Genomic DNA, 14,416 nt, shown 5'->3' with positions numbered 1-14,416 from the left:
GCAGACATAGAGAAGCTGCTACATCAGAGAGTTATTGTGCCAGTTCCAGAACACGAACATCAGGGCCATTACTCCTCTCTATTTTCAATAAAGAAACCGTCAGGGGAGTTCCGTACGATTATCAACCTGAAACCCCTAAACCGATGGGTCCGCTACAAGAAATTCCGCATGGAATCGGTAAGATCAGCCATCCCTCTAATAGACATGGATGCGGTAATGTGCACCCTGGACCTCAGGGATGCATACTACCACCTGCTAATACATTCCTCAAGTCAGCAATATCTGAGGTTTGCACTACCATCAGGCAGTCAGATTCTACACTACCAGTTCCGATGTCTTCCCTTTGGCCTGTCATCTGCTCCCAGAATCTTTACAAAGATAATGGCAGAGGTGGTGACCTTTATCCGACTCAGGGATATTACCTAGAACTTTTTGCATCCTGAACAAATGCGAAGATGACATCTTTCTTCTCTCTCGACCCAGGAGAGCATCCTCTGGCAGTGGACACACTCTCACAATATTGGGGAGAGGGCCTAACATATGCCTTCCCACCTGCTCCTCTAATTCTCTAAATCGGGCGACAGTCATAGCAATTGTCCCGTATTCGCCAAGGAGAAGTTAGTTCTCCCTTCTACGCCATCTAGCGTTGGAAGACCCAATCATTTTACCTTTTCAGGAAGATCTTCTGACGCAAGGTCCACTGTTTCATCAGAATCTTCAACAGCTCCAGCTCTCAGCTTGGCTTCTGAAGGGGAGATCCTGAAGAACAAGGGCTTATCCGCCAGAGTGATTCAAGACTATGCAGGCTAGTAGAAAACCAGTAACCCAGGCCATATATAAAAAAAAAAAAAAAAAAAAAAAAGTCTGGAGGACCTTTTGTCATTTCCACAGGACGGTAGACACCTCCCAGCCAGACATCCCTGCGATCCTTGATTTTTTTGCAGGCAGGATTTGACGCCTTAGACCAAGTACCTTGAAGGTGCATATTGCGGCACTAGGTGCTTTCTTTGACACATCATTGTCCTCGCATCCCTGGATAATCAGGTTTGTCAAGGCAATCCAGAGACTTAGGCCTACACAGAGAATTTCTTCCCCTCCTTTGCAAACCTGCCTTCGGCCCAGTTAATGATTTGGGAATAAAGAACTTGACTCTGAAAAGTCTTCTTGGTGGCAATCAGCACAGCTAAACGGTTGGGTGAAATCCAGGCTCTAATCTGTCGTCGAGCCTTTTAACATTCTGAAACTGGATCCAAGTTTCTCCCCGAAGGTGGTGTCATCGATGACCTTAAACCAAGAAGTGGTTCTTCCATCATTCTGAGAAAACCCTAGGAATGAGAGGGAGGAAGAGTTCCACCATCTCGATGTCCACAGAGCAGTGTTGGCCTATTTGGAAGCCACTCGGAACTGGAGATTAGACTCTAACCTTTTTATACAGTTTGGGGGAAAAAAATAGAGGCAGGAAGGCTTCAAAACCATCCTTAGCTAGATGGGTCACATCCATGATTAATCTAGCATATCTTTCAGAAGGACAGCCTCCCCCTGAAATTATCAAAGCCCATTCCACCAGAGCAATTTCCACCTCATGGGCAACTAGAGCTGGGGCTACCATTGAACAAATATGTACCGCAGCCACATAGTCAGGACATACTACTTTCTGCAAACACTACAAGCTAGATGTTCTCTCACAGCAGAGATCTGCGTTTGGTAGGAAGGTACTTCAGGCAGTTATCCCACCCTAAGCTATGAGTTCTTGGGTATACTCCTATGGTGCTGTCATGGGGACATACTGGAAAACCAGAATTAGTCTCACCGGTAATGATGTTTTCAGGAGTCCACATGACAGCACCCTTATTTCCCTCCCTATATTGCTACTATATGTGACTAACATGTCTAAGCAGTCTAAAATAAAATTGTTGTACCCAGCCAATGTGGTTCTTGGAAAATCACTGAGGAGGTTGGGGTGGGAGGGCTTTTAACCTTTTGTGCTTCCTGTCCCTACACAGGATATGGGATTACTCATCCTATGGTGCCATCATGTGGACTCCTGGAAACATCATTACCGGTAAGACTAATTCTGTTTTTTTATTTACAGGAGTGTTTGTTCATTTTGCTTCTTGTAGGTTTTTCTGATTTATGGCCATTGTGAAACATGCATTTATGTGCTGCATGTATACCAACTTAAACCAAGCTCAAATTTCATTTTTTCTTTGTATTTTTTGCAATCTGTACAAACCAGGGTGTGACCTCCCTTACTATAGCTGGTAATACATTTAAAAAGCTTCCCTTGGCTGGTGTCCACAGTTTGGGACCCAGTCCTGTCTGCCCTTATTCACATAGAGGTCAACTTTGACACATGGGAAGGTTTTTTTTTTTTTTTTTTTTAAACATTAGACAGAGTAGGACTATCTCAAATGAGTTCACCTTGTCATGGTGGAATATCTTTCATACTACATTTGAGCAAAAACAGTGTTACTAACAACTTTGTTTTATTTAAATGCGCTTTTGCTTTTTATTTACAACAGGGTCTGTGTTCATTTTGCTTCTTATAGTTTTTTTCTGATTCATTGCCATTGTGAAACATGCATTTATGTGCCGCATGTATACCAACTTAAACGAAGCTTAAGTTTTGTCTAAAAGGAATAATGAAAATTACTAAACCAGATGTTGCAGGAACAGCTCTCCTCTTGATAAGCACTCCGTATGAAAATGGAACACTCATAGCAAACTATGCCTTCCAAAATGAACAAAGACGGACACAAATTCAGCTTATTATATCAAGGTAACGCCCCTTGGAGAGCTCATGGGGGGGCTGGTTGTGGGATGTGCTAGGTCTGTTAGAATTTCAGGATCTCTCTGCCCCCGAAGGTCCCAGGTGGTAGAGATTATGTTTCTTATCACGATCACTTAAATGGAGCCTTGAAGATGCAGCAAGTTAAAGTTTGTTCACACTTCAAACATTTTTTGAGCAAAATAAATCACTGTAGTTTTTTTTTTTTTTTTTTACCATCAGATTCAGCGTTCGGTCAGTCAGTTTTTTCCATAATTTTCTCTCGTACACAAAAAATGAGGTTTCACAATTTATCAAACAGTAAGAACCAACACAGGATCATATCCTGTCTGATTTAACAGACCCATAGAACTGCATTGGCAAGTTTGAGCAGTGGTTTTTGCGCGAAGAAAAGTAGAGACATGTCCGATTTTGATACGAATACCATATCAAATTGGCAATGCAAGTCTATGGGTCCGTGGAAATAAAAAATATATACCATATTTTGAGGATTATAAGACGCACCCCAAATTTTGGGGTAGAAAATAGAAAAAAAAAGTTTGTTTTTTTAAATAAAATGGTGCGCCTTATGATCAGTTTTACCCCAAAACGAGATCTTAATCTGCGCATGCTCCGGTGGCCATTTTCCCAAAGCCCACTGCAGGGTTATGTACGGGAGAGGGACCTCTGCTCACCGCCAAATTCTTTTGAAAGGACAGGGCCCGCAGCATTGCCCCACTCCTGCCGCCGACCTCCTGTATCTGGGACCCACTCCACCGACACGCCCCCTCCAAGTAAAATACCACACCTTCGCATTATAAGACGCACCCCCCTTTTCCGCCCAAATTTGGAGGGAAAAAGTGGATCTTCTAATCTGAAAAATACAGTATATAGGACTGCACTTGATGACATCTGAGTGTGGTCTGATTTTCAGACAGAGTGGAGTGGGCTGAACAAAGCCCTAATGATATTGGTCATCCAGTAGGTTGCATGCGCACTTCCTGATGCAAGCAAGCATCACGGTCTATAATTCATAGTTTTGTTCTTAAAATGCAATGGGGGAGGTTTAATCATTAAAAAAGAAAAGGCAATAAGTTTACATTATATAGTCAGTGCTACAATTGATAAATGGAGTCTGACTAACCTAGCGACAAGTCACAGAACTATAAGCAGCAAAAGTGTTTAATGAACACCAAGGTGGCAGGTGAGCATAGTAATGGAAGCGAATGTAAATTTTGAATGGGCCAGCCACCAAAAACAAGAAACTGCAATGAATTCTGTCCATGTGGCGTTATGTCCAGGAAACAGATTGACATTCTATATAACCTATACACGCTTGCATATTTCTCCTCACAGCTGTATTGCAGCATTAGCCAAATGTCAGACTGTGCTCCCCTCTTAGATGCACCAGCTCAGGGAATGTGCCCGCGCACACTTTCTATAATTTACAGTTTTTGTCACTAAATTACTACAGGCCTTCCTTCCCATCTTTGATTTTTAAATTTTGTTTTTAACATCTGTCAGTAGTCATTTGAAGTGAGATCACCAATTGTACATGTAAAAAGCAGCAATAAACACATGTATTTACCAGTCTTACCAGATGCTATAGGGTTGTTTTGTGATAGATGTACTAGTAGATGTGAAATTAAGTGAGCCCCAACCAATCTAAAAGGTTTGCCAAAGATACTCAAAAAAAAAAAAAAAAAAATTAAATATTGACTGAAAACTGCAAGACATTTCCAAATAAGTGTTTTATTTGACCACAGAACAAGGATTTTGCCTTGCTTAGAAGAAGGTGTTTGGTCTCTTGGTGGTGAAGCGGGGCTTGTGCTGGCGACGCAAAACTCTGTGTGGCAGAGGGAACTTGATCTTTGAGTCCTAAAAGTTTAGAAAAATTGATGTGTTAAGCTTAAAAAATACAAAAACAGAGCACTTATTTAACATGGTAACACTTATTGCCAGTGGAAAATAGACTGAAATGGAAGCTTTGCCCTAGTCTTTAAACCCTAGTAAGAAGTCAGAGGTTTATCTACTCTTCCTAAAGGTCAAGCTGGCCAGTCCCTTCCTGGCTTTACTTATGTCTTAGGCCAAGTATGTCATTACAAGCCACTCCAGATGGTAACGTGTGTGCATATGCTGTGCACCAAAGCAGCCAAAACACCAGGAAAGGTTTGCCTTCAGTATACACATACCACATGCAGTAGGAGGGGGCTTGTTATGACATACCTGGTCTGCAGGACATCAAGCCAGTCAACAGGGTAGGGAAGGCGAAGCCAGCTTAACTGACGGGGAAGAGAGCAGCTTCACCCTTATGGCTTTTCACGATCATTCAATACAGCATTTTTTTTTATTTTTTTTTATTATCATTCATACCTAACCTGCCAGAATACATATTGTAAACCTGTCACTGCCCTGGATAACAGGTTGATGGTGATTTGGAGCCTAAATTTTGCTAACGAGGTTTCTTTTATGAATGTGGAGAACACATTAAAGGGGTTGTCCGTTCCAAACCGATAAGTCTGCAGTCACTGAGTGACTGCAAACTTATGAAACCCTCCGGCACACGCACTGTGTGCTGTGGGGATTCGCTGTTTTCTGAGCCGGGACCGGAGGGTGTGTATGCGTTATACATACTGCCTGCCAGTGGGTGTGGCCTCACCCTCTAGTGAGCCGCATACACTGGTCAGCCATTGTCACTAGATGGGGCCAGGGAGAATTCATAAGTTTGCAGTCATACAGAGTGACTACAGACTTATCGGTTTGGACCGGACAACCTCTTTAAGTGCTTCTAGACTGGCTTATGGTGTAAAGATGTCAGCCCAAAGCTGCTACACGGATTTCATAACACAGCCATATAAGTGACAATATAGACCCACATCACTAATAAAAGCACAACAATCTTTCTATTCCCATAAATATCAACCACTATTCAACAAGCCACTGATATAGACTATGTGAATCTGTGCAATGTCTGACAAGGATGCTCAAGAAAGCAGAGACTGTACAGGTGAAAAGTGTATATTTAGACATGAAAAGACCCATTCCAGTTTTAAAACTATTAAGTGATGGCTGTCTGACATGGGACTGCAGTGCTTACGTGCACATATGCCACAATTGTTCCAGCAGAGTAAACAGCAGAAGACTTAGCATGTGAGCACATTTATTTTTTGTTACAAAAAAAAATTGCCTTTTTGCAGGAAATGTATTTAAATCTTGGACAACCAACCCCTTGAAAAGTCGACTTGTTGACCCCCTTGTAGGCATGCAAACTCAATACAGTGCCACCAATTTTCTGAGATTTTTCTTGGATTCATACAAAATAAGAAATCCAATAGAAATGCTCAATGGCAAGAGCAATAATTGAATGTTAAATTACAAATCCTATTAGTCCTGTAATGCTTAGTGGCATATTACTTACATGGAACTGCTTGATGGCTGGTCTGCGACACTTGTTGGCAGGAATCACCTCAACTTTCATAATGTGAATGGAGTGGGCACGAGCACGATGGCGTGCACCCATATCACGGTCTAAATGGGTGAAAGCAATCGGTCAATAAAAATCAGGCTCAACAGAATGAGGGGGAACAAAAAGTAGATGACCAACAAGTTTATTAAACATTAATCCCAAAAGTTTAGTTTGTATTCTTGAGGCAACAAGTTTCCTCTTAATTTAGCACCACGGACTATGCATGTTTCCAAAAAACTAGGATCTTAACTTGAAGGCTCATTTTAATATAAAAATCTCTTCCTGCTAGAATATATAAATACTTACAACAGAGGGTCACCGCACCAGCTGTGGTTAGGTCTCTGTACTCCCTGTACATGTTGTGTGTTCCACTACGAGAGTCATAGCGCAGCCAGATGCCAAAGTTCTTCACCTTCTCAGGAGATTTCTCGAAAACCTGCAAAAACATAGGGGTTAAATATAGTGCTCTTTCATAAAACTTTAGGACTAGGTTGAAAGGCAATACTAAATGAGTTTGTCCATGTTTGGACACATACTTAAATGCATGCAATTGGGGCAAAACTTATTTTTTTGCAATCGGGCATCATTAAAAATGTTGCCTTCTATAGTATGTGCTGCATCATATTGCTGACTGCAGAATGAGTTAACTGAGAATCTACAAGTGAGCTCATTCTGTAATGGGGGAGACTAACTTATTTGTCCTTTTCAGAGCTCCTCAGCAGATTTATGAACAAACCACATGAAAGTTGAAGATGCAGAGAAACAGACAGTAAAAGGCAAACAGGGCAACATTTTTAATGAAACTCAATTGAAAGAATGATTTTTAGCTCCAAATTTAGAAAAATGTTTTTGTTAAAGATACAAAACCACAGGCCATTTGTTACCATAGACTTAAAAGGGACTGTCAGCACAGATGACTGTTCAAACAAAGTACAAGCGCTCAGTGCATCAAGGTGGGGCCAGTCATTTATATACACCTTCCCTTATAAAGCCAGAGCTTTCAGAGGTAAGTGGAGATGATGGGAAACCAAGTAGATAAGTTTGGCCAAGCCATGAAGCATCGAATGCCTTTACTTGGTTTGAACAGTCATTCTGTGCTGACAGAGCCCCTTTAAAAAGAGCAGCTATAGCAGAAAACAACTCTGAGGTATGAGCTGGCGTAGATTTCTGAGAATTTACACAAGTTTTTGGTGACAAGTTATAATAAATTTATTGCACTATCGTTGGCTATGTCCCACTGGACTTGGAAGTTTTAGTACAGCAGCTAGATGACTTACCCAACACATCTACAGGTCATTAATGGTGTAGACCAGTGTTTCCCCAAACTCCAGTCCTCACGGACCCCATCAGCTCATGTTTTCAGGATTTTCTTAGCATTGGCCAGGTGGTGGAAGCATCATCAAGGCATCAGTAATTCTCTTAGCTGTGTGGCACTATAGAAATCCTGAAAACATGACCTGTGGGGGGCCGTGAGGACTGGAGTTTGGGAAACACTAGTGTAGACTATAAGGGCTGCAGACATGCAGAAGAGGCGATGGACGCAGTACTATTTTATAATGATGTATCTACACACTGCAGCCACAGTGCTTTTTTTTTTTTTTTTTTGCAATTTGAAAAAGCCATGGAAAACAATGAAGTTTTGCCATAATCCCAAAAATCCACAGCTGCAGCATGTGAATGCGGATTTTAAAAAAACACACACCCTGAGTATCTGATTTTAAAACACACATTTTTTTTTCAAGCATCTATAGTTGAAAAAGTAACAGGCAGAAAAGGCATTTATAGGACCTTCAATTTCACTTTCATGGGCACATCAGCTCTTGAAAGGCGACAAGGTACAACCTTACTTTGGGCACACTAGACAAGATTACTACATGAGAAAATAGTAATCTTTGGGTTAAGTGTGCCTCTCTACAATTTCAGCCCGAAACACCAAACATACCGAGTATACTACAGGTCAATACTGTATAGAAGCACTATCTTTCAAGAATCTGGACAAATGATCCATGACCTCAGTATCTCAGTGTAGAAATCACTTACTTGTCCACAGTATACAATCTCTCCAGATGCCTTCTTCATTTTCTTGAGTTGAGACACAAAGTACCAGAATCGAGACTTTGCCACAACATGGTTGGGTGCGAAGATTCTCATACGATAGAGAGGAGGTGCAGGCGTCTTAGCTGTGGGCAAACTGCGCCCAATGACCTTGTACTCCCTCAGCTACAATGAGAAGAAACCATTAGACCAACATAGCACTATATAGATGGGAACAAGTCACAAGGGATCATTTCTGTGAGGTACCAGAACTTAAAGTTATAGAGTTTTGAATATATGAGGTTCTTCATTCCCTTCTAAGTTCCTCTGGGTCCAAACTATACCAGGGATCTAGCAGCTAAAAAGCCTTTGAACATCTCATCACATCAAAGCTCAATGTTAATGGGAAACCAAGCATTACATAGCTATAGGGGTCAGGGAAGTCTTACAGTATTTAACCCTAGAACGCATGACCATAAAAATCTACTTTTTCACATACCTGTTGCCTTTTAGGCCCGTGTGCAAATAACATGGAATAACTCAAACAAAAATGACAAACAACTATATACCTGAGGAATACCTAGAGTTTCAAAATTCTAACTAAAGTAATCTTGCAGAGAATAATTAACAGGGCGGGCCTGCGAGGCCCCAGGTATGCGTTCTAGGGTTAAGCATGCTCCAATAGGGAATGTAATAAGGACTTGTGTCAGGCAGACAACTCTTTAAATAGCAATTCAAGAGGAAATAAACAGTTATCACTCAAAAAAAAGTTGTCCACTACTTGCAACCCCTTTTAAATTGTCCTATTATGGATAATAAAAAAGAGGGGGGGGGATTTACATGTAGTGGACAGCCCTCTTAATGGGGACCTCTACCATATATGATAATGAACTGAATGAGTATAATGCCACCATCTCCAGTTATTTAGCCAGGCCATGCACACTAGATAGCCGCTGGCATATTGAGAGAAGTGAGATCAGCCATGTACAGGAATACTTGGCCGTGCATTCCCGTTCTCTATTAGAGGGCAGTGCCAGACAATTCTACACAATTATCTCCCAGTCGAACAAAACGATCTGGGTTACAACCACCCAATCCCTATGATGGGAAGCCTCAATACACATAACATGGTCAGATGACGCCACCAAAATTGAATACATTCAAAATACCACTTTGGCTTTTATTATTTCACCACCAGATAGGTATCAGTAATGTATGTTCCGTGTATGTAATAAAACACTTATTGGTCGTCGCTTCTACTGTTTCCAGCGCCGCTCAGAACCATCTTCGCCATCTTGGGACCGGCTGGAAATTACTGCTGTTACTTTCTCTTGGGACGCAGTCAGATAGTCATATAAATCTGAACACAGTGCAAAGACTAGCCAGCAGCTCCCCCAACTCAAGCGTAACAGCTGCATGAAGCAGTCACACTACAGTCGGGAGGGCTGCCGACCAGTCAGTCAGTCAGTGCACTGCGTTCAGATTTAAATGGCCATCTGACTGTGCTCTTAATGTAAGTTTGAGACCCTCGTTCTGAGTCTCAGATTTACAACAAGAAGTGACTTCCGGTCCACCCGCCAAACAATGGAGTGATCTGGCCAGTCACTTGGTGCAGAGGAAGACCAGAGCAGCAGAAGACTGCGACCAGTTTGTATTTTACTACAGACAGGGCACATACATTACTACTACTATCCAAACATGACATTAAACCAAAATATGCTGGAGGGGTACTAGAACATACATGAGGGTTACTAGCTAGTCGGATACTCCTCAGCCAAGAGCGTAAAAGGCCCATACAGCTGGTGCAATAGTCTAAGGGAAGTCTGACAGCTCTTAACACCCTTTAATTCTGTGGACTGCCCTAAACAGGTGAAGGATAACGCCTACTCTCATAACCAAGAGAAAATGTAAGTCACCCTAAAGCTGTGCGTGTAATTGACCTGCAGGGTGGCGCCCATCATCTGCAGGGTCACTGGCTCTGCCCTGAACCCAGGAGTCATGGCTAGTGAGGAGACCACCCAGCAGACACTAGTTTAATCCCCCTTGTGCTGCCATCACATTTTTTGGTTTAGGCTGCACCCAATAAATCGCTATTCCCCTAGCTTATCAGCAGATGGGACTCCGGATAGTGGTATAAATATAACCCCCTGTTCTAATGTTAATCTGCTGTGAAAACATAGTATTAACCCCAGCAGTCCAGTTCCCCACCATGCAGGAGCTGGAGAGGACTTCATAGGGATGTTGGACCTTCTGTATCACTGCCATGAGCACTGCAGCCCAAGGTAGGCGACAAGGTCCTGTCCTCTGTGCACAGCAGACAAGATCACCACGGAGGAGGCAGCGGCGATCTTTGGGTTTGTGTGCAGAGCACATGGGAGCGGCCCTGGGCCACCAGATACCGGCCTTGGGCCACCAGATACCGGCCCTGGGCCACCAGATACCGGCCCTGGGCCACCAGATACCGGCCCTCAGTACACGAGAGAGGGAGGAGGCTGCGGCCTGACAGGATACCAGGCATCCACAGACACTGCGGCCCACGCCAGTCCTCCACATGGCTGAACCTGAGCCGCCATGATGTAGGCCGCAAGAAAGCAGAGCTTCTATACCCCAAGTGAGCCGTGCCCAACCAGAGCCAGCACACACGGCGCCTCCAGGTAAGGCTTAGGGCCACCAGAGAGCGCGCCCTTCCCTAATATGTGCCCCCATGCCCTGAATCCCAGCAGATTCTTACAGTGCCGGACGCCTTCATGCTGCCTCGATCCCTGCCGCCGAGCGAAAGGAAGTGCCAGGGCCTGCGCCGTGATACGTCACCCTACTATACCCTTTCTATTGGCTGGCCGTGAAAACTCCTCGACTCCTGATTTGTTAATCTTCCTGTCAGTCATCCTATGTCTGGAAACGTGAAGGCTCGTGGTGGCGGCTTTGTGCTTGAAGTGCGCCGCGTAGTGGACTGTTTGAGTATTGACCTCAACTTTATAGCATTTATCAAAGCTGCCTGAAACCTAAATTAATTCATTATTACCATAATCACTATTAATATTATTTATGTTATGACTATTGTAATACATTATGTTATTGCAATTATTCATTATTATTACTATTATCATCATCACTGATTATTCCTACTTAGTGGCGTAACTAGAGTCCGATGGACCCTGGTGTCAAATTTGAACCTGCCCCCACCCTCTCCCAACCTGCCCCCACCCTCTCCCCACACACACTTGTATGTTGGTCAGAAGTATGGGCCCTTGCGGCGTTCTAAATCCTATACAAACATATATGTCACCCCCCCCCCCCCCCCCCCGACATTATCTAGTAATGTCCACCATCCTGGGCCCCATCAATATATTTGTCCCCCATCCTGGCTCCATCTAGGTGTATATGTCCCTTATCCTGGGCCCCATCCTGATATATATGTCCCCCATCCTGGTATATATGTCCTCCATCCTGATATATATGTCCTCCATCCTGATATATATGTCCCTCATCCTGGTATATATGTCCCCCATCCTGGTATATACATCCCCCATCCTGGTATATACGTCCCTCATCCTGGTATATATGTCCCCCATCCTGGTATATATGTCCCTCATCCTGGTATATATGTCCCCCATCCTGGTATATATGTCCCTCATCCTGGTATATATGTCCCTCATCCTGGTATATATGTCCCTCATCCTGGTATATATGTCCCCCATCCTGGTATATATGTCCCCCATCCTGGTATATATGTCCTCCATCCTGATATATATGTCCTCCATCCTGATATATATGTCCCTCATCCTGGTATATATGTCCCCCATCCTGGTATATATGTCCCCCATCCTGGTATATACATCCCCCATCCTGGTATATACGTCCCTCATCCTGGTATATACGTCCCCCATCCTGGTATATATGTCCCTCATCCTGGTATATATGTCCCCCATCCTGGTATATATGTCCCTCATCCTGGTATATATGTCCCCCATCCTGGTATATATGTCCCTCATCCTGGTATATATGTCCCCCATCCTGGTATATATGTCCCTCATCCTGGTATATATGTCCCTCATCCTGGTATATATGTCCCTCATCCTGGTATATATGTCCCCCATCCTGGTATATATGTCCCCCATCCTGATATATATGTCCTCCATCCTGATATATATGTCCCCCATCCTGGTATATATGTCCTCCATCCTGATATATATGTCCCTCATCCTGGTATATATGTCCCCCATCCTGGTATATATGTCCCTCATCCTGGTATATATGTCCCTCATCCTGGTATATATGTCCCCCATCCTGGTATATATGTCCCCCATCCTGGTATATATGTCCCCCATCCTGATATATATGTCCTCCATCCTGATATATATGTCCCCCATCCTGGTATATATGTCCTCCATCCTGATATATATGTCCCTCATCCTGGTATATATGTCCCCCATCCTGGTATATATGTCCCTCATCCTGGTATATATGTCCCTCATCCTGGTATATATGTCCCCCATCCTGGTATATATGTCCCCCATCCTGGTATATATGTCCCCCATCCTGGTATATATGTCCCCCATCCTGATATATATGTCCTCCATCCTGATATATATGTCCTCCATCCTGATATATATGTCCCTCATCCTGGTATATATGTCCCCCATCCTGGTATATATGTCCCCCATCCTGGTATATACATCCCCCATCCTGGTATATATGTCCCTCATCCTGGTATATATGTCCCCCATCCTGGTATATATGTCCCTCATCCTGGTATATATGTCCCCCATCCTGGTATATATGTCCCTCATCCTGGTATATATGTCCCCCATCCTGGTATATATGTCCCTCATCCTGGTATATATGTCCCCCATCCTGGTATATATGTCCCTCATCCTGGTATATATGTCCCTCATCCTGGTATATATGTCCCCCATCCTGGTATATATGTCCCCCATCCTGGTATATATGTCCCCCATCCTGATATATATGTCCTCCATCCTGATATATATGTCCTCCATCCTGATATATATGTCCCTCATCCTGGTATATATGTCCCCCATCCTGGTATATATGTCCCCCATCCTGGTATATACATCCCCCATCCTGGTATATATGTCCCTCATCCTGGTATATATGTCCCCCATCCTGGTATATATGTCCCTCATCCTGGTATATATGTCCCCCATCCTGGTATATATGTCCCTCATCCTGGTATATATGTCCCCCATCCTGGTATATATGTCCCTCATCCTGGTATATATGTCCCCCATCCTGGTATATATGTCCCTCATCCTGGTATATATGTCCCCCATCCTGGTATATATGTCCCTCATCCTGGTATATATGTCCTCCATCCTGATATATATGTCCCCCATCCTGGTATATATGCCCCTCATCCTTGTATATATGTCCCTCATCCTGGTATATATGTCCTCCATCCTGATATATATGTCCCCCATCCTGGTATATATGCCCCTCATCCTGGTATATATGTCCCTCATCCTGGTATATATGTCCCCTATCCTGGTATATATGTCCCTCATCCTGATATACATGTCCCCAATCCTGGTATATATGTTCTTCATCCTGATATATATGTCCCTCATCCTGGTATATACAGTTGTGCTCAAAAGTTTACATACCCCGGCAGAATTTTTCCTTTTTTGGCCTGGTTTCAGAGAATATGAATGATAACAAAAAAACTTTTTTAAGTCCATGCCTCAGAGACTGCAAGCTGTTATTAAAGCCAGAGGTGGTGCAACAAAATACTAGTGATGTATTGGATTGTTCTTTTGTGTGTTTGTTTTTCATGATTCCATAATTTTTTCCTCAGAATTGAGTGATTCCATAATTTTTTCCCTCTGCTTGGTCTGAAAACAATTACCCTTACTGAGTACCACATTTTTAATCTTGATTTCTTTTAGTGTTTCTTAAAGCCCTAAAGTTGCCATTTGAAATGACTTTAGTTTTGTGCCATGTCTGTGATCTGCTTTTTTTCAACAACATTAAACAACTGAATGAACATCCTCCGAGCCCGGTGATTCCATAATTTTTGCCAGGGGTTGTAATAGGCAAAGTAATGCATTAAAATAGTTTATTTTATTAAACTATTTATTAAAACCATAGTAAGACAAAACGATGAGACAAACAGTAGGTTGTCCCGGAAT

The 14,416-nt window shown here is 42.9% G+C and overlaps 1 protein-coding gene and 2 non-coding genes across 3 annotated transcripts; all 3 read right to left on the bottom strand.

The window, feature by feature from the left end:
* Positions 1 to 4,503: 4,503 nt before the first annotated feature.
* On the bottom strand, positions 4,504 to 11,145 carry RPL18A (ribosomal protein L18a). Its single transcript, XM_073651660.1, has 5 exons — positions 10,999 to 11,145; positions 8,274 to 8,453; positions 6,540 to 6,669; positions 6,186 to 6,295; positions 4,504 to 4,645 (listed from the first exon to the last, which is right to left on the bottom strand). The coding sequence occupies exons 1-5, from the start codon at positions 11,014 to 11,016 to the stop codon at positions 4,553 to 4,555; spliced, it is 531 nt and encodes a 176-aa protein (XP_073507761.1). The 5' UTR covers positions 11,017 to 11,145; the 3' UTR covers positions 4,504 to 4,552.
* Positions 8,011 to 8,143, bottom strand: LOC141168038 (small nucleolar RNA SNORA68). Its single transcript, XR_012251794.1, has one exon. It is a non-coding gene; the product is annotated as a small nucleolar RNA SNORA68 (small nucleolar RNA).
* Positions 10,504 to 10,634, bottom strand: LOC141168039 (small nucleolar RNA SNORA68). Its single transcript, XR_012251795.1, has one exon. It is a non-coding gene; the product is annotated as a small nucleolar RNA SNORA68 (small nucleolar RNA).
* Positions 11,146 to 14,416: the final 3,271 nt, after the last annotated feature.

This window comes from Phyllobates terribilis, unplaced genomic scaffold (assembly GCF_046119375.1).
Source record: "Phyllobates terribilis strain yellow unplaced genomic scaffold, ASM4611937v1 Scaffold_11__3_contigs__length_659146591, whole genome shotgun sequence".
Taxonomy (NCBI): Eukaryota; Metazoa; Chordata; class Amphibia; order Anura; family Dendrobatidae; genus Phyllobates; species Phyllobates terribilis.
The sequence above is the reverse complement of the archived record's forward strand: the minus strand, read 5'-3'. Positions and strand labels throughout refer to the sequence as shown.